This window comes from Melanostigma gelatinosum, assembly GCF_949748355.1.
Source record: "Melanostigma gelatinosum genome assembly, chromosome: 2".
NCBI lineage: Eukaryota > Metazoa > Chordata > Actinopteri > Perciformes > Zoarcidae > Melanostigma > Melanostigma gelatinosum.
This window is the reverse complement of record NC_136635.1, coordinates 17,145,534-17,173,379: the sequence shown is the minus strand read 5'-3', so window position 1 is coordinate 17,173,379 and position 27,846 is coordinate 17,145,534. Positions and strand designations below refer to the sequence as shown.

At 43.5% G+C, this 27,846-nt stretch overlaps 3 protein-coding genes across 4 annotated transcripts in view; 2 read left to right on the top strand and 1 right to left on the bottom strand.

Moving 5' to 3' along the window:
• Positions 1–200: 200 nt before the first annotated feature.
• Positions 201–15,088, top strand: cdh15 (cadherin 15, type 1, M-cadherin (myotubule)). Its single transcript, XM_079289516.1, has 14 exons — positions 201–447; positions 6,982–7,137; positions 7,850–8,005; positions 8,444–8,588; positions 9,157–9,338; positions 9,422–9,550; positions 9,667–9,849; positions 10,504–10,748; positions 10,843–10,979; positions 11,155–11,385; positions 11,475–11,714; positions 12,278–12,426; positions 12,548–12,739; positions 13,564–15,088. The coding sequence occupies exons 1-14, from the start codon at positions 397–399 to the stop codon at positions 13,762–13,764; spliced, it is 2,397 nt and encodes a 798-aa protein (XP_079145642.1). The 5' UTR covers positions 201–396; the 3' UTR covers positions 13,765–15,088.
• A 103-nt stretch (positions 15,089–15,191) lies between these two features.
• On the bottom strand, positions 15,192–21,844 carry spg7 (SPG7 matrix AAA peptidase subunit, paraplegin). The gene is made up of 17 exons (XM_079289503.1): positions 21,461–21,844; positions 20,836–20,938; positions 20,660–20,749; positions 20,334–20,575; positions 20,086–20,225; positions 19,877–19,979; positions 19,643–19,768; positions 19,353–19,515; positions 18,288–18,461; positions 18,071–18,195; positions 17,648–17,750; positions 17,328–17,438; positions 17,117–17,232; positions 16,875–17,031; positions 16,279–16,442; positions 16,071–16,148; positions 15,192–15,937 (listed from the first exon to the last, which is right to left on the bottom strand). The coding sequence occupies exons 1-17, from the start codon at positions 21,674–21,676 to the stop codon at positions 15,731–15,733; spliced, it is 2,418 nt and encodes an 805-aa protein (XP_079145629.1). The 5' UTR covers positions 21,677–21,844; the 3' UTR covers positions 15,192–15,730.
• A 2,458-nt stretch (positions 21,845–24,302) lies between these two features.
• Positions 24,303–27,846, top strand: part of ankrd11 (ankyrin repeat domain 11) — a 101,451-nt gene continuing 97,907 nt past the window's right edge. For both annotated transcript variants that reach the window (XM_079288185.1, XM_079288183.1), the window contains exon 1: positions 24,303–24,687. The gene's annotated coding sequence lies outside the window, so the exon portion shown is untranslated. The remainder of the gene's footprint in view (positions 24,688–27,846) is intronic.

Sequence of the window (27,846 nt, the reverse complement as noted above, 5' to 3'; positions counted from 1 at the left end):
TCTCTCTCTCTCTCTCTCTCTCTCTCTCTCTCTCTCTCTCTCTGTCTCTTTTTTTCTCTCATCGGGCTGTGAGTGACAGCACATGTGCTGGGGTACATGGGAGGGCTGCTGGTGAAATTCTAACCCCTTACCCCACGACTGTGATACATACCCCAGCTATGGACAGGGAGGAGCCGTGAGAGACAAACGCCGGCAGAGGAAAAGAGGGAGAGAGACAGAGAGAGAGAGCAAGAGGATAGAGAGAAGGAAAGAGAGGGGAAGTTTCAGGGTTGGAGAGTTTGGCCTTTTTTTTGCCCAGTAGAGCCACTCAGGAGCCCAGTTCTTAGTGGAGGAGCCTCAGATCTTTCAGTCACCAGAGGTCTGTTCCTACTGAGCTTCTGAGTGCAGGTACTGAGGATGGCTGGACGGATGTTGATGGTGTGTGTGCTGGGAACTCTGCTTTGTCAGGTAAGAAAAATCTCTTCATAGCTGCTGTTTAACTGGAAGGAACAACATGTGTTGATTTACGTTGAGCGTTGAAGTACTTTTTGTGTTTGTTTTCTGTGTTTTGCGGACAATATTATCTTCAGTTGTTGATTTGGTTTAACTTTTGACTCTAGAAAAGAACTTAGAGCACAAGTGCCTGAGCAATAGAGTTAGTTAGTGGAGTGCACTCCACTTTCTGATTGCTATGAAAAGGGCCACAACAGGTGATGAACCTATGGATTGGCTAGGCTGCCGTAAAGGTATTCCACTTGCACTTGAGCTCTAGTGTGTACTACCCCCCCCCCCCCCCCCCCCCCCTCAGCCTACCTTCGAATTCAAGCCCAAGACTTCCTGCCCTCCAGAGTGTCATCTTGGTTGGAGCATAACCTATAGCTGCCCCGCTCTTCAAATATACAGTTTATGTTTTTACCTGAGTGATGTTTTCAACAGAACAGCAATCGAGGCACTAAACTGGCTCTGCAATCAGCTGATCTAAACATGTCATCCTGGTTGGAAAGAGGGTGATGAAGTGTTTTGAGGAGGACGAGACTCCAGATGTGTACACAAGGCTCAGGGCATCATTAGTGGCCCCTGTCAACAGACGCCATTATGAGATCCAAAATGGATGACAATGTAAACTGACATATTACCAACAGCACTTCCAACCACCATCAGTCTTTCTCTCTGTTTGGAGAAGTAATGGAGCCCAGGTTGGGAGGGTGAGTGAGTGAGTTGGCTCCGGTGATTCGTGAGCGAAGTCTTGCTACGATGTGCTCTATAATTCATTGTTAATGTTGCAGATGCTTTGTAGCTGCGGAAATGAATAATTCAGATCTTCTCAAGCAGGGAAGTGTCTGGCCTTCCCGATTGTTAAAAGTTACAGCGACTTTTCAGTACCTGTGTGGTTGAAAGCCTTCATGGTGAATGTATTCTGCTTTTCTGGTTCATGTTCATATTCTCTGACTAATTTATGGTGGAAAAGAATCTAACAAAATCTGTGTTGTATCTTTTGTACATGGTCACAGTGAGGCCTAAGCCCCTAATGACATTACACAAAAGACGTTTCGGTCAAATCTTCAGGACCTCATTAATAATTTTACTCATGACCTATCATACAAACATGAATAAATAACCCTGTGTGTGACTTGAAAGAGCTGTAAACCCTGAAGCATGACCTTAAGGTCCAGCAGTCTGCAGGCTGAATGCAGATATTGGAGAACTGCTTAAGCTCTGTGTGCTGAGGCAGATATGGGGTTAAACTGCATCTTCAGATGCCAAAGATGTTACAAGCCCAAGATACCCAAATAAACAAAAACTGACTCTTTGTACTTTGTATTACATACGATCAATCTGCCCCGCTTATCTTTTGAGTTTGAAATCGTGGAGGCTTGAAAGGCGGCTCTGAGAAGTTGATACCTGACTCTTTCACATGGAACAGCAGAGTTAGTGGACCCGTATGGAATCCCAACATCAGAGCAAAAACAAACACTTTACCAATAAAATGCTAAATACACTTTCTTCAGGTGAGCCATTGGAATCCATTACAACTGCAGTGAATCCAAACCTCCACTAATAAACAAGCTATAAACATTTCAAAGCTATACCTTTCAAGACTGTTGAGCAACGTGTGCCCTCATGTTCAATAGAAATAGAAAAAGTGCGCTCTTGTATACCCCTATTGTGGATAAAACATGATGAAGTGGCCTCTGGTGTTTCCTTCCAGTGGATAAAACATGATAAAGTGCACTAATTGGCACCCCTACATGGAGAAAAGAGTATGCAGTGCCATGTGGGCTGCCCTACATGCCATAAAAGTGTCTCCACGCTGGTGCTCCACTGCATGCAGCTGGTGCCCTGTTTCATTGTGTTTTCTACCACTGGTTGGTGTATTCCTCTAATGGTTGAATCTTCATCATTAAAGTGGCCTTTTACAGAATCTTGAGTTGCTTTTTTCTCTCCATGTTGAAAGAGGACAAATTGCTACCTGCTAAACAAAAGTTGCACAAAGCAGATGAATTGTGCTTTTACCTGCTGAATCACTGCACGGAATGCACACATCTTCTTTGTAGGTTGCACGTGGCCAAAATGTGTTACTTAGTTTTTTTCAATTAATCTAACGATCAACAGCTGTCAATCCAAACCAAAGGCTTCGATCAGTGAAACCTGATAGCTTTCAGTTGTTCTCTTTTCATTTTCAGTGAGCTGGTGTTGTTTTGAACCGGCCTGCTGGGTGTATGTTGTGTTGAGGAGTGAGCAGCAGCCACAGCTGTTCCCAGATGCATACGTGATGCCATTTGTCCCGCTCTGTAATCCCCACCGTGGAAAGAGGAGTGGGACGTTTCTGAACCATGAAATCGAGTACAAATCAAGAGTCTGTAGCAGCGGCCAGCTGCCGCTGAGGTCTCACTCGTCGGAAACAATCAGTCAGAGGATTTAGAGTCCGAATCGCAGGTCCTGCTGGGTGTGGATACCTGTAGGCTGTTTTACACTGACTACAGTTACAGAGGGAGCAAAGGGTAGAGAGGCAACTTCCAGATCATTGAAGAACAGTGAAGTCCTTTCCTTTTTGTTATGGACTGAGACACGGAAGACCAAGTGATGACGGTTGTTGTTTAAGAGGTCATGCACAAGAATAAGCAGCAATGTTATGATGGGTTTGTCACATTATGTATCCCCCATGAATAAGTTAATGAACTCATGTAAAGGTGTTTAAAAGGCAGTCGCCACAAAAAGACAGTCAACGCATGTTTTTGAATCGGTAAAGATATTACTTTTGAATGTATCCGTGTTTCTATTCACTCCTTAAACTCCCTTTTTCATTGAAGTTTTTCTCTCAAACTTAAAGTACTGTAGGTTTCAGTGTTGTTTCTCCCGACAGCATGATACACTGGGTGAGTGGAGGAAAGAGACAGTTCATCACTTTATTGGTAGTAAATGTGTGCCTCTTTCACATCAATGTGATTTTCCCCCATGCTCTATTTAATAAAGAAATGATATAATTATCTTTCATTTAATCCAGATAGTTGCCAGATGACGTTTCTTTTCATTAACTCCATGTGTATTGAGTCCTTCTTTTAGTCGTAGTAGTTAATATCATAACTTTGCTCAGCATTGCTAGAGCTCAGACATCTGCTCTGAGGGGCACTCGCACTTGTAGCGGCACCATAAATAGAGTGTCTACTCTATACCCATGCCAGGCTGTCATGACTTAGCAGGGATTAGGGGTGGGGGACCAGGACTGTTGTCCAGTAACAGAAGTGACCAGAGGGACACCTGTGCGACCTCTAGCCCCGTGGCCGAAGGGACCGCCAGGAATGTTGCAGGCATTACGTTTCGGCTGCACGAGAGCTCTTGAGCTATTTGAACGACTGTTCCACTCAAACATGTCTGGTGAGGAGACGCTCCGGCCAACAGAGATTTGGTACAGAGACAAAAAGTGATACATACTCCTCTCCACAGCTACAGTGGATTTTCTCAGAGGGGTTGCTTATGTTACGAGATGGCAGATGAAAATGTGACGGCAAGCTTGACAAACTGGTATCATTTGTTACATTTCAGGCCTATAAATAAATAAAAAGGGCAGATTGAAAATTTAAGCACACTTACTGTGATACAGATTGAAATTTAGTGCACATGTCTTGATTTAAATAAACCAGAATACTGTTAATGCAAAGCCGACATCAGAGAGGTATAATCGAACTTTCTCGTGCTCCGTAAACACTCAGACAGAGTGCTTTACGGTTCTTCTGAGAGGGCAATGTCGTCCCCAAACAAGCTGTCCATACTTCTGTGAGGGCGCGAGGTGAAAGGCCAAGCTGTAAAAGTATCTGGGAAAAGCTTCTAAAACAGTTCATCTGTGTGCGGTGTCATTGCTCAGCCTGTCAGAAAAGGCACTCACCGGGCTAATTGGCAACATGACACTTTGGAGTTACTGCGTCCTGGTCTGGTAACAACATTAGAACAGTGGGAGAAACTTGGTGGAGCCAGAATCCAACACACAGAGTGGTTTCCTTCAGCCTTACTGCAACCGTGAAGGTGGTCACGTTAATCCATCAAACTTAGAAACATGCAGCAGAACTTTAACTGCTTTGTTTACCAAACGTTTTGTGTATTTCTTGCATTCATCAGGATGGTGTCTGAGCTTGTTTCCAGTTTCCTGAAGCTCTATATGGTCCATTGATGCATAGATCCACGACCATCATCATATTAAGGTTTTCACAGAATACTAATGATATTCACTCCTAGAGAATACAAAAAAGATATACTACAACCGATTTTGAAAATGGTTGAATCTACCGTTTCGGTCAGTCCATCCGTCGGTCCACTACTTTGGTCTAAAATATCTATGTTCAATTTGGTACAAATATCCATAAATCCTGCCGACTTTAATGATTCCCTGACTTTTCCACGAGTTCCACCAATAGGTTGACATTATGTTTCTTACTGTCTTACTTTGTTTTACCAACAATCTGATAGATTGCCATTCTCTTTGTTTCAGACGCTCATGATCCACAGATTATGTCTCCTAATGACTTTGGTGATCCTCTGACTTGTCCTCCAACGTTTGGAGTTTTGAGTGACATGTCTCGACTAAGTATTGGATGGACTGATATGAAATGTAGTACACACATTCACAAACTCCTCAGGATGAACTGTAATAACTTTGGTGGTCCCTTATCCTCTCGGGCCATCACCAGGTCAAACATTCTTTAGTCCAATACTTTGGTTTATGACCAAATTTCTGCAAAACTAATGATTTCCCATCATCCTCAACTTTAGTCTTGCTTAGAGCTTATTAGCAAATGTTAGCATGTTAACACACTGACCTAAGATTTATCAGAAGTCAGTACAGCCTAAAAGCGCAGCTACCATGACTGTGATCTCTTGTTAAATACAAATAAGTAGTAAATTCTGACCATATTTAATTTTTACACAGTATACAAGTGTCTTGCATCCCTTCATGTTAATGAGTTTCCCTAATGTTGAAGTCAATCTGCGGCTAACCTTAACACATTCTTCAATGTCCCATTTGGAGCCTCCAGCACGGTGCGAGGGAGAAGAGTTGTGCGATGTGTTTTTAAATCTGATGAACTTGCATTGAAGCTCACACTGGTCTGCCGTCAGCACCTCGCTGAGTGTGCGTTCTCAAAGTGAGAACAGGTGCTCATGTAGGCCAAAGTGGCCGCAAATCAGGCAAACTTACAAAGTGCTATACTTGGAAATACAACTGGGATGCAGCTGTTATTGGTGTTGAGGTTAAGTGACGATGCAGAATGAACGCAATGCCATGAGAGCTCACATATGCAGATGTCTTAAGTACGGTAGACGGCTACAAGGATGAATTTGTGCGGGTGACACGCACTGCTGGAATGTGAGTGTAAACACCACTGTGAGGGTGGAGATGACGACGGCTGCACAAAGTTTAATTGGTCGGGGTCGAGACTATAGAACAGTCCAAGATTAGCCTGCCCTCCAGCCTCACTTGGCCAGCAGATGCCAGCCATGGTTGCCATTCCTCCCTGCACTGTCCAGCAGCATGCCGAAGGATCGGCATATCACATCACCGGCCCCAGAGACAACACATGGATCGCAGGCCATTCACAAAATACTCTATCCATTATTTGGCTTATGTATTACCAACACAGGTCATCCATCAAGATTCAGTTATATTAGAATTTTTTATAGGCTAAGCTTTTTGGCAAGTTAGTACATCTACATTCATCTCTGCTTGTATGGAGAATGCCTTTGAGCTGTTAAACATATGGGAAGTCGTGCTGAATCCGGTGAATTCCCACAGAGGAGGAGGAAGCAACGAACGGAAATGTATATGCGCGAGTGGGTGGGTGTTTTGTTGATGCACATGCATGTACTATATCAGCCTGTGTGCGTGTGTGTGTGTGTGTGTGTGAGAAAACGTGTATATGAGTGTGTCTGTGGAATTCCTACAGCGGAGCAGACCCGTAAGGTGATCCCAAACTCCCAGTCAGGTGCAGAGCTGAGCATAAAGGGGAATTTGTGAGTGGGAGTGCGGGTGGGAAAGCACAGGATCTAAATCCATAGTCGACAGCTGTTGTGTGTGTGTGCGTGTGGGGGTGTGTGAACATGGTCAAGACAGCAATGCTGTGAATGAGGGCTTGTGAAATGAGTGTGAGTGTTTGTGTTTCCTCGTCCTGAGATGAATTTGCACACGGATCAAAGGAAGCTGACAAAGACGTGTATTAGTGAGAGAAACCTGAAGCTGTGGCCCTGCGCCCCTTATGCCCGGCACAATCCCATTAATTCCACATTACAGACAGCCTCAGCGCTACAGCTAGCATACAGCCATTCCAGCAGACCACTGGGAATGTTATCGCGCTGAGGGAGACTCTTGACGTGGTTTTAAACAGCTGCAAATATCGATAACGACCTCATTTATCATCCATGACGGAGAATTACTGGAACCAAAACATATACTTCATGTCTGACTGCTCCTCTGACTTCCTTCTGAGAGTTTCACGCTGTTCTTGTTTCCTTCAGGTGTGGAGCTCTGCAGAACCCCATCACAAAGAGGAAGAGGTCCTTTACCCATGGAGGAATCAAGGAAAGGGGATGGTCAGGGTGAAGAGGGACTGGATCATCCCTCCAATCAGAGTGCTGGAGAATAGCAAGCAGGTTCCTGAAGACCTTGTCCAGGTAAAAAGTGTTAAAGTATAGCTTTTCACAGCAGCATTTCATCACTGGATAACTGCTTTGTCATGTTCTGGTATAAATGGTTCTTAGCATGTAGGTCCACAAAATCCACAGTCCTCCTTTTACGCAAAAATGTATTCAGACGTTTATCTTACGCTAATACAGATATTTCTCCCAAATACAATGAAGAGTTGTGTTTGCAGCATGCATATAGCCAATAAACACCCTGTTCAATTAATCCTTACAATAAATATATGTAATGCAAGTTATAATAATACTTAGACTATGATGAAAATGACACCTCATCAGGCCAATGCAATGAGCTGGCTGACTGACCGTAAGGCGCTTATACAATACCAGTTAAACACAGTACTGTACAGCCATGCAGTGCTGATCGTAATTCTTCATCACAGATGATCACATACGGCAGAGACCAGTGTTCAAAGGACTTGTGAAATGTAATGTTGTGTTAATGCTGCCACAGGCGACCAGTTCATGTATAAATATACGGCCTCTTTTTACATGGTGGTTAAAATGCAGCGAAAACCATATGAGAAATGCATGAAATATAGACTGTGAGTTTAAACACGCTTGTCTCAAGGTCCTTAACTGTCAGCACACTCACATCTGGTGTTACGACATACGGTCCACCCCCCCCTCCCACCGTCCCATGAGGTTGTGATGATCACCAACTTTATCTCCTCTCTCTGTCTAGATCAAATCGGACAAAATCTTTACAGGGGAGGTGATCTACAGGTTAGAGGGGCCGGGGGTGGACCAGCAGCCCAAGAATCTGTTTGAGATCGATGATGTAACCGGAGTAATCAGGTGCAAGCAGCCGCTGGACAGAGAGAGATACAACAGCTTCACGGTGAGAGCGCATTGGTGGGAGTAACATTATTACATCACCCAGACACTTAAAATGTGTTTCAGAGCGCAATCAAACACAAGTACTTAACACAAGCCACAGTGCAATCAATAAGACTGCACTGTCTTATAAGAGCTTCGGTCCATGTTTTTGCCTCAAAGCATTTATCAATGTCTCACAGGCAGAGGTCAGTTTCCAAGGGTCCTTTATGTGCATCTTGGGAGAGACTTCAGAGCCTCTCAGACCAGATGACTGTGATGCAACCGGTTATGTTGAACCAAACCTCCTGCACATGTCTTTACGCAATTTCCAGCACATGTTGAGTACAGGCACCACAAATACCCGCAGTCACCAGGAGAGTTGGATGTCAATCTCAAAACAAAAAAAAAAAGTTTGACGAGCATTGACTTTTGTTTGGCTGTTGTGTGTGTTTGTGTGTAGCTGAAAGCCTTTGCGCTGTCCGCCAGTGGACAGAGACTAGAGAATCCTACCACCATAGAGATAGTGGTGCTGGATCAGAACGACAACAGACCCGCCTTCACCCAGGGCCAGTTTGGTGGCTCCGTCTCTGAGTTCTCAGTCCCAGGTAGATCCATTACTAACATACTGCATTACAAACGTATCTTCTTGAGCCACGATGTTCCAAAAAGTCATTCAATTCTTTATCATTTTCTTCCTGAAGTAGCTTCAAAAGTTTACAAAGTAGCTTTGACTGAAGTATAACACTTTCCCCCCCATACTTTCTGTTCCTTCAGGAGTTGGTAAAGCTCAGACCACAGCTAAAAGGGAGAGTTGAAGTTAGACTTACATGTGTAAATGTGCAACTGTTTGCCAAATCAACTTAGATTAAAGATGACAGTGTTGTGTTCACAGCTTGTTTTGGTTTATTCAGCGACATACTGAAATCCTACAGGACATTTATCAGTGGCTGCACAGTTATCCGGTTCTTGAATGCAGATTATGGTCTCACTTAGACAACAACAGCAGATCACGACTAACACAAAAGGATTTGCATGTGACCCAAGTTAGTAAATTGCTTTCACCGAGATGCACATCCATTCCATTCTAAGAATAGTAGGGTTTACTTTTCACATGTTTTGTAAGAACACATATGAATCATCCAGCTGACCAAAGCTTTCACTTATTTCTGTCAGGCACCTCGGTGATGTCAGTGTCAGCCACTGATGCAGATGACCCAATGACAGAAAACGCTTATCTGAGCTACTCTATCATCGGCCAGGACAGCATTCCACCCAACGCTGTCAACAAGACGATGTTTGGTATCAACAACGAGACAGGAGCCATCTACACCAGAGACGTGGGCCTGGACCGAGAGGTCGCGCTCTTAACATTCAGACTTTATCTGCAGATCATTACAGTATGGTTCATTTCACTGATATGTGCCGTGCTCCGTCCTAGGTGGTGAAAAGTTTCCAATTAAAACTGCTGGTTGCTGACATGGGGGGCATGGGACTAACGAGTGAAGGTGTGGCAGTCATACACGTTTCTGATATCAACAACCACGCCCCGCAGTTCAGCCCTGCCGCGGTGAGTCTCAGCCAACGACATGTGTGAGGGATATTTTCAGTTGTTATTTAACTCACTTTCAGTGTTCAGTTGGATGTTGAATCTTTTGATCTGTGTTTTGTGTGTGGACCGTGTAGTACAGTATGTCAGCAGTGGAGAACAGGAAGGACTATGAGATTGGCCGGGTGAATGTGACAGACCGAGACGACCGTGGAGCGGGTAACTGGGAGGCCAGGTACTCCATTTCCAACGACCCTGAAGGCAACTTTGCCATTCGTACGGATCCTGGCAGCAACGAGGGCGTTCTGACAGTGGTGAAGGTACAGTCTGCTGATCTGCTGTTGACTGGAAGAGTTGTGATCATTTTAGAGGGTTCATCACACATTTTTGCATCCAAAGTCCCACTGACCAATGTAAGTGGATAAGAAAACAAATGATTTCTATCAGCTTTGTTCCTCAACCTGACCTCATGATTCCCTATTTTTTCTATAATCTGGTTTGTCATTTTTCCATATTTTTCACTGCAGACATGCAAAAAGAGTCTGACACACTAAGGGTAAGGGTCAGGGAAGTGGTTGTGGTAATGCTATATTTTACAGGTCCACGATTTCATAATCATTTTAGGTTTTCTGGAACGTACTATGCAAAGTTGTGATGCATATCTTAGTCAAAGTGCCGTCTTTTTCTACCCATAGAGTTTCTATATGTAAAACCTATTGATCTGTTCTGAGGCACAACAATAATATGAATTTTCAGAATGGGTGGTTTGCCCTTTAAAGTCAAAAAGTGCTTGGAGGCCCTCAGATATACTGTAACTGAACAACACTCTCTATTGGTTGAGTTTTAAACTACAAGTTACTCAAACAAAATTGCTTATTTGACTTTTGTTTGGTAAATTATGTATTATCCAACCACAGCGCAGTGCAACGTTTTCCTTCCACAAACAGCCTTCTCTGCTCTGTTTTCTCATGCAGCCTCTGGATTATGAAGCACAGGATGAGCACGTCCTGATTCTGACGGTGGAAAATGTCAATCAACTGAGCAACAAGGCTCCCAACCTCCCAGTAAGCAGCGCGACGGTGGTGGTGACTGTCGTGAACGAGAATGAAGCTCCACTTTTCAGGGAGGACCCCATACAGATTGTGGTCCCTGAGTCTGTGGCTCCTGGGACGCTACTGAAAAGCAATATCGCCTTTGACCCTGATAATTCTGACCTGAGGTACGATGCAGAGTATTTCTGTGCTTTTCTGAATTTGATTGGAGTGATTGGACAGTTTCTATGTCTGTCGCTGTAACTCTGCTCTCTGTGGCAGGTATGAGATTAGCAGAGATCCCGAGAGGTGGCTGGAGATCAACAGAGACACGGGAGACATTACTGCCAAGAGAACCTTTAACATGCGATCTCCAAACGTTCGGAACAATATCTACAACGCTGTTATCAAGGCTACAGGTCAGTTTGTATATGCTGACAGGTTCTGCACCTCTTCATAAAAACAAAAATGACTTGTTTGCACTTTTCAGAAAGATAAACAGTCAAAGACAAGTGTCGTGACGAGGCTAAATCATTTGTCGTTGTAGATGTAGCTGAATGCGGCACTGCTGTGTATTTGTGTTCTGCTGTGTAGATGCTGGCGGTGTGTCGACCACTGCCACAGTGGCCGTCACACTGAAGGAGACCAACGACTTCCCCCCTCAGCTCTTCCCTCTGAGCGGCACCGTATGTCGGGGCGCAGGCGGCAGGCGCTCTGGTCTGGTCCTGACGGCTGTGGACGAAGACCTCCCTCCGCACGCTGCACCCTTCACCTTCGAGATGCCCGATGACGTGTCGATCAACTGGACTGTTAATCAAGTCAACGGTAAGGAAAGAGCATTGAGTGGTGAGGATGGAGTGAGAGGGGTTTGCGTGGATCTCCTAACCTCACACTACTACTCTCTCCCTCTTCAGATACTCATGCGGTGCTTCTGCCCCTCGAAGAGCTGCAGGCAGGAGAGTATGCGGTCACGGTGTTCGTGTCCGACTACGGCATCCCAGTTCTGAGCGCTTATGCTCAGGTCAACGTCACCGTGTGTGTCTGCGACTCCTTTGGAGATTGTAAGTCTGAGGCGGGGGCTGTGCTCGGCTCCAGTATGGGAATCAGCTTCATCGCTCTCATCATCATCATGGCCAGCATTGCACTCCTACTGTGTAAGTGTCGTCTTGAGTCGTCCGGTCTTAAAATACTTTTTTTCTTTTTTCGCAAAACAAGAATCAAGCAAACAGGACCTCAGATATTTTCAGTTGACATAAATGACTCGTGAAGATGTGCTTTTTTGGAGTTCATTTTACAAATAATCACAAACAGTTTTAATGCCATCTGCAGTTTGATAGACAGAACCCATAGTGAGGCTTCATGCAAATATGTTACACAACCCATTTTGGAACTTGAATACCTCATAAGATCATATCATGCACGAACAAATAGAGCTGTGGCGATAAGTCGATATCTCTTTCTATCTCTCACTATCAGCTTTTTAAAGCTGTTTTCAACCTGTCAGACATGACAATGTTTTGTTTTTTTCAGTTGGGGTTCTTTATTGATTGGGACTTTGGACTTTGGATTGACATTTTTCACTTTTTTCTGGGATTTTATTGACTAAATAATAAATCGGCAGATCAATTGATAACGGAAAAAAATCGTCAGCTGAAGCCCTATAATCGTATACACAATGATTAACAGCGCTTCATGGTTTCCCTCTGTTGGATCGCAGTGCTGCTCCTCTTGGCTGTGGCGGTGACCACCTGCGGGAGACGCCACCGTATCAAGAAGGGAGCAGGTCTGCTAGTCGGGGAATCAGAAGACGACATTCGTGACAATGTCTTCAACTATGATGAGCAAGGCGGGGGTGAAGAGGACGAGGTAAGGCTGCACACGCCATGAGTCAAGAGGTCTGGACGATCCTGTGGTCCAGTTTATGCGCCTTATCACTGCATCCTGAAAGTACATGCAGAATCTGTAGCTTCTTCCTCTGACCTTGCAGAACGCTTTTAACATCGACCTGCTGTGGAATCCCCATGATGCACCTTCCACCCCGGGGTCCTACTACCCAGGGTGTGGTGTCCCTCGAGGCAAGCAGCCCCTCAGGAGGGACGCCCCGCATAACCTGCCCTCACCCATCTACCCACGGAGGCCTCCAGCGGATCCCACTGATATCGAGGACTACATCAATGATGTGAGACGCTTCTACCGTGACTAAACATACTCCGAAATCTCAGACTATTATGTAAAGTTATCTTAAAGGGTACCCATCTCTAAAATCAAACTGCAAATCATGAATTCACTATCAAAATCACTTAAAGTAATCAACAGGCCTGATAGACAGACACACTCTTCGCGAGATCTGACAACTAACGTCTGCAAACGTTCCATATAACTCATTTTCGTAATGCTAAATATGGTTGTTAGATGTGTAAATATACCATGTTTGCAAAATATAATATCGTGGTCGTGCCATGACCACGCCCACTTAGGGGACAGGAAGTGTATGCCATTTCAGATTATTAGCGGAGCTTTTAATGCGTCATCTTAGTCATGGAGCATCTTTGGGGGAGTTCAACTTTGTAGAACTTTGGCTAAGTTGCAGCCTCAGCTAATAGCAAAGAAGTGTGTGTGGTCGACCCCCGCCCCCCCCCCCCCCCCCCCCCAATTTTGCATGTGTGACCCTGCCGCAACCCCAGACAATTAAATCTAGTTGTTGAATGCTTTCTGGTGCAGCTAAAGGTTCGTTTAGATCTGTGATGATAAAAACATTCCTGGATATTTAAATTGTGATCAGTTTGGAAAGACACTAAATGCTTTTTTTATTTTACATCTATAGGTCAAACTCTTCTGCCATATTTGTGCATATACATCGAGGCAACATCAAATTTTACACATCAAAATCTGTTTTCAGGTCTTGGGGAGCGCTATATATTAAGTTGTAATACACATTCTTTACTCTAGATGAGGCTGTGCGATCACATCAACTTAAAAAGCTTGTCATTTTTCTTCCTTCAGGGCCTGGAGGCTGCAGACAACGACCCGAATGTGCCTCCATACGACACAGCCCTGATCTATGACTATGAGGGAGAGGGCTCACTGGCAGGCAGCCTCAGCTCCATTGCTTCAGGCAGCTCTGATGGAGACCAGGACTACGACTACCTCAACGACTGGGGACCACGCTTTCACAAACTGGCCAACATGTATGAGCCGCGTTAAGGTGGACAGCACCCCACAGAAAGAAGACCCGTGTGCCTCACCACCAGTTAGGGACACAGATCAGGCCTCGGGTGGGGTTTTTCCTGCACACATTTGAAAAGATTTTAGTCCAGGACGAGGTTTGAAGTGTGATAAATAAATGCTATGTGAAACCATGGGCCCTAATTTATTTGTGTCCTAGGTTATGTGTAGGATCATTTGTCATTTGGACACAACTGACAAAATGGCTCGTTGCAAAGTTTTGTGGTTAGCTCGAGGAAAGTAAATGAGACAGTACAAATCGTGAGTTGACGTGATCCGCCACGAGGAAAGAAGCTGTGCGTGCTACAAGGCACACAGAATGCGTGTTGAAATGATTGTCCATCTCTGGTTATGTGTATCGTCACACTTGCTCAGTGATGAGGCACATAACAAGCCTGAGATATACAAAACATCTGTATGTGTTTCTTTTTTTATATTAGTGATTATTTTATAAGGTAAATTTCCTTTGATATTCATTTTGTTTGTTTTTCTTTTCCTCCATTCCAGCATCTGTTTGGAAAAAAACATTTCTCAACAAAACAAATTGTGCAACACGATATTCTGTAATCAAATTGATTGGAGGCGTAGACTTTGAATGATGTTTTGTTTAGAGTTTACCGGCGTCTACAGAATAAATGTAAATCTTTTATTTAGTGTGTGTATTGTTGTGACCTTCTTCACAGGCTGCACCAGGTTTACACATAATTCATTCCTACACACATATATATATATATATATTATATAAACGGTGCAATCAGAAAAAGGAAAACAGGACAAGTTTTGCAAATGTTTATAAAAAGAAAATACTGAAATATCACGTTGACGTAATCAGATCTTTTGCTATGGCATTTAGCTCAGGGGCCTGATCATCTTTGACATGTTTCTACAGCTTGATTAGAGTTCACCTGCACAAAACCCTCCAAATGCTGAAACCTGGTGGTGGTAGCATGACATTGTTGCAATGTTTTTCCAGCGGTGGAGACTCGAGAGTTGAGAGAAAGTTGAATGGCGCAAAGTACAGAAATATCCTCAATGAAAACCTGATATTGGGCTGCAGATTTACCTTCCAACAGGACAATGACCCGAAACACACAGGCTTGCAGACGGGAGAGGCCTCGACATGAAAATGGCTGTCCACCAATGGTCCACATCCAATGTGACAGAGCTTGAGAGGATCTGCAGAGAATCCCCAAGTCCCGGTGTGGAAAGCTTGTCTCGTCATACCCAAGAAGACTAAAGGCTGTGCTTCAAAGAAATACTCAACACCAGATCAATGTGATATTTCAGTGTTTATCTCGAATAAATGTGCAAAACAAAAATCTAAAAATCCTGGTTTTGCTTCGTCATTATGGGGTAGTGCGTGTGGTTTGGAGCCACTAAAACTAAATGCGACATTAAGAGCAACACAATATTTACAAACTTTATTTAGCAGCACAATCTAGTGGCACTCAATGGTCACTTGTGGCAATCAAACCAATACACTGTCTGAAAGTTTAAAGACAACTTCAACCTATTAACTCTGTCTGTCTCCTGGTCAGATGACCACAGTGTGTGGAGTAATATCTGCAGCTAAAAAAAAATCAACATGCCAATAATGCAGACCTCAATGTGTTCATGTACCCTGAATGAATGCTGACATATTTGGTGCTGGTCATCTCTGACAAAGCAGGGAAATCACAGCTAAAGTCAACTTTTCAGGATAGAATGACATGACTTATAAAAGACACGTCATTTACAGATGTCAAATGCATTCTCTGAAAGTAATACTTCAGTTGTTTAGGCCTGTTTCAGATGATCTAAATGGGTCAGCTAACTGGAAAACATCTGCATGGAAACATTGCCGATTTCACTTTCAGGCATAGAAAGCTTCAAAGTGAGGAATCAAAGCCCGGTTTTATTAAATGCACCCAGCGCCTGATGCAGCAGTCACAGAAGAATTCTGAGATCAGGCCAGCTGTGGATTCACGTCGTCTTCTCCGTGTTTACGGGGAGGTGGGTGAGGTCCGTCTTCCCCCGTGTCTTGTTTGTCCCTTTCGGCCTCCAGCCAGCTCTGTGGGAGGATCAACTTCTTGGGCCCGTGGAGGGGGGGACCCAGCAAGGCTTCAATGTCATCGTAGTTCACCACCTCTCGCTCTAACAGCGCATTGGCCATCTGGAAAAGACAGACCCCAACAAGTTGGGATTTATTACAACTGGACACAAAAGCGAAAGGTAACACAGAAGAGCTGTGCTCAATGATGGGGGGGGGGGGGGGGGATGTATGATCACAGAAGGGAGCAACTGACCAGTATCAGCTTGTCTCTGTTGTCCAGCAGCAGCTTCTCTGTTCGCCTGTAAGCCTGCGCTATCAACAGCTTAGCCTCCTGAAAGAACAACACGTGCTGTCAAATCTATATGTCTAATTATGACATGAAACAACATCCGCTGTGTTTGGGGTACGGTCAACATGTGGGATAACGGAGGACAGAAAGATAATCCAATATTAGAACCCACGTGGTCCATCTGCTGCTGCAGGCCCTGGCTGAAAGGACGGCGTCCGACGGCCCCTTGTGACTCCGTGTCAGGGAATGAGACTTGGCCGACACGGTCACACATGCCGTACTGCTTCACCATGGAGTAGGCCACACGGGTCACCTTACGCAAGTCATCCTGAGCTCCTGGGGACACACAGCGAGGATACTTCAACCACTGTTTTTAACTGGGGGGGCCAAGTTATGGTACACAGGACAGGAGAGCGTTCATATTTGGATGTTCCGCGGTTTACTTTTCAGGTACTTGGGTGAAATTCCTACTCAGAGTTAATGAGTCATGTTTGAGCAGGAGAAAAAAATGTTTATTTATCAAAATAATAATCATGGAAATGCATTTAAAAATAACAACAAGAGTCAGCCTTCAAGACTAATTCTTATTAAGACTTGTTGGAGGAGTTCCCTCTTTTTTGAAACAGAACAATCTTCATTTCAAGAATAATTTGACAAATGAAATGTGTGGAGATTAAGACGGGCTAGGAATCTGAGCAGTAGAAAACTACAAAGAAGTTATTTGAGAGAAATCAGCTGTGATTACAGCGGCTATACAGTAGAGTGTACCTGTTGTGACCTTGTTAAAGGTGATGGCCTCGGCAGCTCTTCCTCCCAGGGCCATACACATGCGCTCAAACAGCTGCTCCTTGGTGAACAGATACTGGTTACGAGGTAGCATCTGGGAAAATCCCAGGGCGGCATTAGTCCGCGGGGCAATGGACACCTGAAAAACATAACCAAAAGATTTCAACAAAGGTCTTGCTGTGTCTACATACAAATGAACCAGAACCACTCAATTCAGCCGTTACCTTCAAGACTGCCTCGGTGTGCTCAAGAAGCCACCCCACTAAGGCATGTCCAGACTCATGGAAGGCCACCACCCTCTGCTCCTCTTTGGACAGGATCTTACTCTTCTTTACACTCCCTGAAGACGAACACACACACACACACACACACAGATCTGTCAGGTTTCTCCAGAGTGGCATATTTTCCCATAATCCCGTATTTGCATCGTTGTACCTGCTATTAGTCTCTCCACTGCATACTCAAAGTTGAAGGTATCGATGGACTTGTGCCCCTCTCTGGCAGCATGCAGGGCGGCCTCGTTACAGATGTTCGCTATATCTGCACCTGCAGAGACAAAGTGATTTGGCAACGGAGATTCCCTGATCACCATATGGAAATGACATTTCAGTCACAACACCGACGCTGTTGTGACTTGGTATTATGTCTCACGTTTGTTGATCGAGAGCTTATTTTTATTACTTGACGCAGGCCGGTATTTTGTTATGGCCACAGATGTTCATAGATTGAGGACAAAACACGAAACATGTATTTACCACTGAAGCCCGGGGTGAGCTCAGCCAGACGCAGAGAGTAGAAACCAGCTGGATTGGTCAGCTTCAAGATCTTCAGATGTTGCTCATAGGTCTCCTTCCTCTCCTGAGAGACAGCGATTCAAATAAAACAAACTGGATTTAACTGACAGAGTCTGTCCAGACCTCCCACACAGTTAACATGGTTTAGCTGTCCAAATATCATGTTTATTTTGCTTGATAATGTATAAACAGCTTCATGGGATACCAATTTGTGGGAAAAGTGCTGCTATAATAAAAATGAAATATTTTCTCAAAAAGGCAAAAAAAAGAGGCTGCTTGAGCAATTTCCTTAAAATTTCCTTTGCAAGGCACATGGTTATTATAACACTAAGTTAAGTCAATTCTAATTGAGGTCGCTGGCAGCTGTTGAATGCTGGAGACTACCTGCAGAGTGGGCAGATCGATGAAGATGTGCCTGTCCAGTCTGCCTGGTCTAATGAGAGCGTTGTCCAAGACATCTGCTCTGTTAGTGGAAGCGAGGACAATGACGTGGTCCGTCGTTCCCATTCCTGCAAAAGACGGACAAATGCTTCATTACTCAGTCAGAGAGGTCCGCTTCCGATGACGGCAAACTGCTCTGAGATCCCACGTTCCACCTCACCGTCCATCTCCACCAGCAGCTGGTTGAGGGTCTGCTCCTCTTCAGTGTTGGAGAAACCAGACATGTTGGTGGAGCGCTTCTTTCCCACGGCATCGATCTCGTCGATGTAGACAATGCAGGGCGCTCTGCTTCGAGCCTCCTTGAACAGACTCCTCACCCTCGCGGCACCCAGGCCTACACACGAGCACAACGCAAGTCACGTGACGAGTGACACACCAGAAGGCTGAGCAATGACGCATGGAATCAAAAATCTCTTCTTTTTTTTTACCAATCATCTGATATCTCTAGTCTGGCGTGACAGATTATCTGTGACGATAGTTACACAAACCACATTTTGAGAAAAGAATGACTAGTAATTAGGGGTGTAACGGTACGCGTATTCGTATTGAACCGTTCGGTACGAGGCTCACGGTTCGGTACGCATGACGAACCGCATAAGTTTGAATTAAAAAAAACAACCTTTAAAACCTTTATTTAACCAGGTCGTCCCATTGAGATTAAAAATCTCTTTTGCAAGATGTCAGTAACAATACAAGATGTAAGCAAGATGTAAGTAACAATACCACATAACATTAAGGAGCAGTTTTTGTTTTTTATGCTTATGTGTTGCTAAGAAGACACCCCAGAAGATGGGTCACTCAGGTATAGTTCCATCATTGTTCAAAGTCAAAGAATAACTTCATGATGTTAGTTGTAATGAATAAATATATTTTAAAATAATGTACATTTCTCTGGCATTTAGTTTTCTACTGTACCGAACCGTACCGAACCGTGGCTCCACTGTATCGTACCGAACCGAACCGTGGATTTTGTGAACCGTTACACCCCTACTAGTAATGTGTATATAATGACCAAGAATCCAGAAAAGTCTGATTTCTTCAAAGAACTACAGAATATGTCTGCACTGTAACACAGGCATTTAACCTACATCACAATATCATCGTCAACAACGATATCTACTCTCGCAACCGTCCTAAAGCCATATTCACTGCTGCTGCTGCTGCTGCTGCTGCTGCTGCTGCTGCTGCTGCTGCTGCTGCTGCTGCTGCTGCCGCCTCTACATACCTCCAATGACCTCCACGAACTCAGAGCCGGCCATAGCCAGAAAGGGCACTTGGGCCTCAGTGGCTACAGCCTTGGCCAGCAGCGTCTTCCCACAGCCTGGAGGCCCGAGCAGCAATGCACCCTTGGGAACCTTGGCTCCCAGCTGGAGGTACCGTTCTGGATTCTGACATCACATAACATCAACGTGGTAAGTGCTGGACAACGGGGACGTTTTTACTCATGTGAGACTTGATGGGTGGGAGAAAAAGGACCTCAGCTCATCCAGTCTGGTAGTGAGTCTGGTTTCTTACCTTGAGGTAGTCCACAAACTCCTTTATTTCCACCTTAGCCTCATGCAGTCCCGCCACATCTTTGAAACTCACACCTTTACCGGACTTGCCGTCCACAATGGTGAACTTGGCCATCTTCAGCTGATTCTGTTAAGTCCATTGTTATACGTAATTAACACACTCATGAAATCAGTGAAACAAAACAAAAAAACGTAACTGTGCACGTGCCAAATTTCTGATGTGGTCTCCACTCACAAAAGCACTGAAGCCGCCTTCTTTGCCTCCCATGCCTGCCAGTCGGAAGATGTACCAGAGGATAGCCACGCCAACAGCAGCCATCCCCAGAGCATAGACTGCACTGCAAAGTGAACAGATGAAAAACGGTGGTTGACATTCCTTCAAATTGCTCATTGAACCCCATGAATGGATTTCTTTTGTGCACTGAGAAAGGTTAATGTTCTTACTTCCCAAAGAATCCAGTGCGTTTGTAGGACACCTGTATCCTGTCCTTACTGTCAATACTCAGCTCTTCCTCAGCAGCTCTCAGCTTCTCCTCGAATTTGTCAACGTTGGCGACCTGCATTCTGTACATGAGCGCCTGCCGCTGCAAAGCAGGAAAACACGGCAGGAAATGCGAGGTTAGTACGCACGTCTGCTGTAGCGGTTCCGAGGCTAAATTTGGTGTTTGCATTAAAAATCCTGCTCAACGTACCGGCCTTCCAAAGATGACTGCTCCGGGGTGAAGGTAGATTTCTACAATGTCACTCTCGGGAACGACCTGCACACGGGACACCTCTCCCTTGGCCAGCATCTCATTGACAAAGTCATTCCAAGAGATGTTTCCCCCGCTGGTGTTGATGGAGTTCAGCAGGCTCATGATGAGCGCTATGATGAAGAGGGTCCGCAGGCGCTCCCGGTACATCTGGTCCTCCTGCTCGCGGCGTTTCTTCTCCTCTGAAAAGGGCGAGGAAGAGAATGAGAAATTAAGATCACAGCCATGTGTGTAGTTATCAATCAGCTAAGCAATTCATCACTTACCTTCATTTTCCTCTGGATTTTTTCCCTTTGGTTCATCACTTTTATCTTTCTCTTGTTTGGATTGAGATGTACTGAAGAAGTTTATTGACCCTTAAAATCATAAGTAGTCATGTGTAAGTAAAATTAAAAAAAGATTATTGGTAAAAGTGCTAACGATGATAAAACTGCGTGTTTACCTAATATATTTACCAAACCAACAGGGTTCGTCAGCAGGTTGTTCCTGATCAACTCTTTGCTAATTCCCACCATGCCAGGACCCAAGGGTCTGTGGAGGAGACTCTAAAACGGGAACATTGCATTTTGGTGAGACCAAATATCAGAGAAAACGTGTCAGAGTGGAAGTAAAAACAATTGGTGTAGTGAAGATACACCAAGTAGAAGCAGTAAGCATGATGCAGTTTCAAATGAAAGGACCTCTGCAGTAGAATGACAGTTTAATCGCATTTATCAAAAACATCCAGAGCTAAAGTATGAAATATATCCAAAGGACTTCACAGTGAATTTGAATGCAGCAGAGTATATTTGTAAATAGATATATCACGAATGGAAATCATGAAGATGTGTATTTGAAATGCTGCTAAAGGAAGCAGAATGTCATTGTTTGTCCCTCGCAGTTTATATTCCAAGGTGAAGGGTGTCAATGAGAGGCTACCCCGGTAAACAGATCACACTTCACAGACATATAAGGTCACTTCTTACAGTGTTTCCACAACTTACTCACATCACTAACTGTTCCCACTAGCAGCCATGAATACGAGGCGCACTCTAAAAGTACCATGTTGATGGTGTATGGAGACTTACCTGGATGAGCGTCTGTGGCTGACTTGTGAGTGTCTCTGATTTCGAAAGGAGCATCTTTCTGACACGATCGCCTCTGAACAGCACATCTGTAACACCACTGCTGGATGTTGGCTTGCTCGTTGATATCCCAGAGTTTTGCCTCGACAGAGTCCACAGTAACCCTGCACTGTATTTACTACAGAGTCCTGTACGATGCTGCAGCAACAACGCCGACATAGTGTCTGTTATCGCAAAATGCTGTCACGTTACATTAACTGAACTGAAATCCCCATAGCTACGAGTGCTATATCACGCTCAAATCGAGTGTTTGGACACGTTTGTTTACCCCCTAACCCGTTCACAGCTAGCGCGCTATGTTATGTTATTCAACTGCGCAGTCGCGCAAAGATGTCCGCTCGAGATCAACACCTGCAGACTGTCCTCTCCCGGACGTCCTGCACACGGGAAATAAAGAAACAAACGACACGTTTTTACTGTAAATTAGATTTGATCTGTATTGTCTCATTATCAAAGGTGTAGAGACTATCTTGAACATTGAATACTGAACAGCACCGTTTTACACATCTCTTTGGTTTTGGAAACATCTTTGCTTTCGAACTTTGAACTTTGTTGTTCTTCAAGGACATACTCGCTGCGCAGACGTTTGCGCAGACATTGCACAATCAATGGCAGCGCTGCAATCTCTAGTCTCACATAATATGTCATGCAGTTAACGGTAAATGCATTTTATAGCTGCTAAATGCTGCACACTTCTTCAATATAACATTGTCGGTGTAAAGCAAAATCCACACTTGGTGGTGTGCACTCACTGCGCACTCAAGACATACATATTGGTTCAGTTCATAGTTGCGCTTTATGCTGAGCCCCTATGGGCACAGAGGTTGTCTTGTGCTGAGTGACAATTTTGTGGGAGTCGAGTTGTTATTGAGTGTTTAAAAAACGCTTAAAACGTGTCAGAGTTCCCATATGTGATGTAAGTAGATGCACATTCATGGATACACGAAAAATGGGTCATCTGTCGCCTAATGTTAACCCTTTCTTGAAATTGAACAACAAGCAATATCAAAATAAAACAACATAATATACATGTATTCTATTAAAGTAAATATATATATCTATATATATATATATATAGATATATATATAGATATATGTGTGTATGAGAGAGAGAGAGAGAGAGAGAGAGAGAGAGAGAGAGAGAGAGTAAAACTAAAACTTCCTTTGATTATCTGTCAAACATAATAGCAGTAACGGGATTATCATTATTATTACTATTGTTATTATTACTACTATTTCACCCTCGCAAACGATTCTGTGTTCAGTTCAGCATGTGATATAAAACCTCAGTAAAGTATTAAGTACTAAAGTATTTTCCCCCCAAGTATGTTGACACCGCAGTAATCCAGCAGAGTGCGCTCTGGGGTCAGTAAACCTTGGTCCAGTTAAGTTAAATTCAGTAAAAAATGAATACATATGAACACTTTTGTTGACAGCTCTAATCCAACTTGTAGAAACACAACACATGTTTTGACATGATGGAACGATGTGTCGTTCAGGACCAACAGTGCTGCGTTTTGTTGCAAATAATCACCTCGGTAAGTCTGCCTTATTATCACTGTTGTAAAGTATCACGGCAGTGGTGTAAAGCGACGTATACGGGTCAGTTTGAGTGACGTTTAACCTAAGCCAATAAGATAATAGATATTTTCTTTGAGCCAATGGGAGCCTTCGTTTCATATACTTGCGTTTCAGTTCGACCATGGGTGCGTCAGGTTTGTTCACCAGCACACTCCGCTTTAACTATGTTTTCTCTCAGCCATAACCTGGGTTTGAGGTCTAACCAGAGACTGTATGAAGGAAGGGTCTAACCCAAACACATAGAAAACAAAACCTATGTTTGATTAACATCATAAATATAATAATGTGTAGTGAATAACATCTGGATTCTGCATCGATGAGAAGTGTATTAGCCATTACCGGCATGTGTGGATGCATAAATTAGCAGCTTTACGAAATGCTTTTCAAATTGTCAGTGTACGTGTCGCATACACATCATACAATGGAGGATGAAAAATGTCTTAAGTATAAATAAATAAATAAATGTATGAATTAATTCAGGAATAAATAGATCAATGCATAAATAAATGTATAATACAGAAATGAATAAATAAATCATATATAAATGCTCAAATGAATACAGAAATATTTAAATGCTGAAATTAATAAATACAAGTTGATACCTAAACAGGACATACATAAATAAATCTATTTCTACATGTGTTCCTTCATTTATTTATTTCAGTATTTATTTCAGCTTTTAATTATTCTTGTATTCATTTATTTCTGTATTCAAACATTTATTTCATCATTTATTGATGTAGTCCTGTATTTATTCATACATTTATTAATGCATATATTTATTTATACTTAAGTTAGCTTCTGTCCTCCATACCCATCAACTGTTGACCTGTTACGAATCTAAATACCCAAATAATGAGTTGGAATAAACACGCCTTCATGTTTCTATACATGTGTAAAACGAGTGCACCCAATGCCTGTACTCCATTTCCTTTTCTTGGTCTCCAACCATATAATGGAGTGTGGTATCTCGCGTTTGAAACTGTGACCCGCGGTCCGCCACGTTGGAGCCCTGCTTGTGTGTGTTCTGAAGCGACAGAAGGGTGCGGAGCGGATCCAAAATGGCGTGTATTTCATCTTGTGTGGAAACTGTACCCGCCCACAGCACCAATGTCCAATCAGGACGCTCGTTTCATTGCCGAGCCGTTTCCGTCCCCAGTGTTCACACAGTGAAGTCAAAGGCCGCTCGAAAACCGCTCGAATGTGTTGTCGGAGAGGATTAAACCGAGACAAAATACGACCTTTTGATGGTTTATGTTCACCCAAGCTAGCCTACCATTGCACGAATGGAGTGTTAACAGTTCATAGTTTGCGGTGACGACGAAATAGCAACGCTGTAAACGACGTTTCGTGGATATTTTAGTATTTTTTTGCTGTGGACTGGTGTGTGTTGGTCTACATGGTTTTAGCCTCGATTCTGCTGTCGAGCTGCGATGGTCGTCGCTACTTTATGCGGATGTCTCCGGGCCAGTCTGTACTGAACCAACGGCGACAAATGGGATCATCAAGCATCGGCCGAAAACATCGCGGCGTAGACTAAACATTAAAGATTAAGATATCTACTTGAATTTGTGGACGTTCGGACACAGGTAAGTCTCATACTGGTCCTGCACAGCTACCGCGTGAACAACAACACGTCTCACTGGTTAACGTGGGTTCATGTGTGTTGCGACAAAGGTCAACGTGCAACCAATATCTGCACGTACTCAGGATTTTAAGTATTTAATGTGTGCTTCATGCTGAAGTGTAATTGATTTTTTATTTATTTTTTACTGGAAATATACAACGAATTGTTTCTGCTTCTTGAAAGTAGCCTGTCTATGGTTATGAAGTTAGCTGTGTTAAAACGTTGATGATTTGATCAACAAAATATATTAATATCGTGTATTTCACATTGAGGTAACGTATGCTCTTAATTCATTTGTTTTAATACATTTAATTCACCTGCGTGCGTTAGATGATGGCATATGTGTGATGGGATTGGCACTGATAGTGTTATTTTAAAAATACAATTTAAATGTTTTGAGTAAGTAGCTAGTGCTGCATAAATTAATATCATATATGCACACCTGCCTAAATGCGTACTGACAGATGAACAGATCTTGTGCATGTGTTTGGGAATGCTAGTCTTCGAGGCAAAAAGGGCTTTTTTTTACTTACTACTACTCATCCATAGTGTAAGGTTTTCTCAGGGTTAACACACTTTTTAAAATCCAAGACAACTATCATTACTTTTCTCAAGGGAATGCAATAATAACAGCCAACCGATTGTTGCTTGTCACAGTGATAATAGTTATTTGGCTGTTGAGCGAAAGACATCCTAGTCTACCTGCTTTTCCAGTTTAGTGTGCTTCATACGTTCTAGTCATGAAGCACTGTTTCCTGTCCAGTTGCTGGTCTCTTCCAGCACTAAAGCAACATGGAATGTGTTGCAAGCCCATCTATAAGGAAAGCAACTCCAGCCCATGGAGAAAATGTGCTTTTGTAGGGCTATTTAAAGAGCAGTGTTTTGAAATTCCCACCGGCTCTCTGGGTTTATCAGGAAGTGTCTGTAGTTAGTGGACTAACAGTGGGTTTGTTTTGGGTGGATAAGTGTCACAATTCTCTGTTAGCTCGGTGGAGTGCCTGTGTTTTCTCTGTCTAATAGCATGTGAAGGAGGGGCACGACATGTTGGGATTTGAGATGAGCTGTGGAGGAAACGGAATATGGAGGAGAAGCTCTCTACTTTTTGGTGCAGTACCAATGCTGAGGAAAACACTGCAGTGCTGCTGGTGGTGTTTTCCACCAAGATACTGAGTGTTTCAGCTTGTTGGGGCGTTCGTGTTGACTACACTGCAGAGGCACTGATGCATATCTCCGTCTCCCTGGAGCTTGCATAGCTCCTATTTCTCTGTGCTACAGTTAAAGCCTCGACTGGTGAGACATGCCTCGTTCTTTTTGTACACGAAGATACGGACGTGCAGGGTTTAAATGTAAGGAGGATGCTTTTGCACAAGTCTTAACACAATTGAGCTCAAATACATGAACTGATGTGTGTTTACACTGTGATTGTAAGAGTGACACACACAGAATGACACAATTGCAATCTCACTAACGCTGACGTTTCTCTATCACACATGAGATGTGATCATTGTATCACTGGGTCTGTCAATTTGATAGTTGGTGTTCTTTGACATTCGATGCTGTACATACATTTTTCCACGGGTACTTGTGTGCCTTTGATTTATTGTTTTTGGTTTGGAATAATTTACTAGTGTGCTGAATTCTATTTTGAATTGTAGGCAATCTAAGAGAGTAGGGCCTACAGTGGTGTGTTTTCATCGAAATCTGAAATGATGAAACGTCATGCTGATGTTTGCAGTTAATGCAGCATATGCATTATAAATAAACCGTAGTCTTATTTTGATATCTTTCCAGTTTTAATCAAAATAGCTAAAAGTGTAAATGATTGCCCGAGCTGTGCGTGCCATCAGGTTCCCATTAGCCGAATGTTGCTCCCGTTCCTATAAGCAGTAGCAGAGAATTAAACCGTGCCCTCTGCTTGCAACAGGAAATGGAGTTCTGCTGCGGGTCACAAAGATCACGCGCTGTGATTGTAGCTCGAGGTTACACATTCTGTGTAATAGAAAGGCAGGCGGCGTTTCTGTGTTTCTGCTCCTCGGCGGTGGCTCTCGCAGGAGATTCGCTGACCCGTTCGCGCCTCACCACAGTTTGTCGACCTCTGAGATTGCCCATCAGCCCATTGTCACGGTGCTGTGAGCAAAGTGTTGTGGTAAAAACATGCCCGATTGCTCTGTTTGTCCCCCTTGATCCCTTTTGAAGATCTCCTTCTTGGTTAGTCTGACGCATATTCTTTGTGACCGACTAAAAAGCTGAGTTGAAGATGAACACGGCTGAGCCCTTGAATCATTGCAAAAACACAACAATGGTGAAAAACGGGAGAACAAGACGTTCTTGGTTGTATTTTGGTGGCTCGACAGTAACTGTTGCACAGGACAACCAGAGGATCGTTATTTCCAACGATTAAATCTTTGAATACCATCGCGCACGAGTATTGTCGATGCCCTTGGACCCAAAATGGCATCAAAACATAAAGAAGCTTATTATGAGGGATGAGAGGGCAGATGAATAAAACTCTGATGCAGAGAGCACTGCAGTAGTTGCACCATAGATCTCATTCTCCAGAACATGACTCTGCATTTTAACTTTTCATCAGCTGGGTTTACTATTCCCTCATAAATGAACCGTCCAGCTACAAAAGCACTTGTCGGTCATTTTTCTGCCTTTTTATAATTCCCTAAATCACTCTGCAAATGTGTCACCGTGTGTTTTACAGCCAAGTTAAACGTGATTGGTTGCATTTCAATCAACCAGGCTGTGATTCTTGGCAACCAAATGGTGACTGTAGGCAGCCAGCCTGGCAATTATGAACAAGTATCGTTACATTATTGATATGGATCCTGATACTGCTTATTGATACCGATGCTATTGCAGTGATGTTTTCAATGTAGTGAGTCATTAGAGTCGGTCACCGTGTGTTCTTCTGTATTGAAGCCCTTTAGTAGTGCAGTGTTGTGTTTATTACATTTTGAATGTTTTCCTACTGGATTGTCTACATTTTATTCACACGATTAGACACTTTGTGCATAATGCTTAAAACACTGAATTCAGAAATTTAACGGAAACACAGAATTTGGAAAAAAAATTGTTGAAGTTGTGCAGTGTAAGCTGGATAATTAGTCAAATA

Excerpts from the sequence above, each read along its gene's own strand:
- cdh15 (XM_079289516.1), top strand. The coding sequence starts at position 397 with ATGGCTGGACGGATGTTGATGGTGTGTGTGCTGGGAACTCTGCTTTGT. Across the intron at positions 8,589-9,156 it reads CTCTGAGTTCTCAGTCCCAG|GCACCTCGGTGATGTCAGTG; the intron begins GTAGATCCATTA and ends TATTTCTGTCAG. Across the intron at positions 9,339-9,421 it reads ACGTGGGCCTGGACCGAGAG|GTGGTGAAAAGTTTCCAATT; the intron begins GTCGCGCTCTTA and ends GCTCCGTCCTAG.
- spg7 (XM_079289503.1), bottom strand. The coding sequence starts at position 21,676 with ATGTCGGCGTTGTTGCTGCAGCATCGTACAGGACTCTGTAGTAAATAC. Across the intron at positions 19,980-20,085 it reads CGCACTGGATTCTTTGGGAA|TGCAGTCTATGCTCTGGGGA; the intron begins GTAAGAACATTA and ends TTCACTTTGCAG. Across the intron at positions 18,462-19,352 it reads GTTCGTGGAGGTCATTGGAG|GCCTGGGTGCCGCGAGGGTG; the intron begins GTATGTAGAGGC and ends GCTCGTGTGTAG.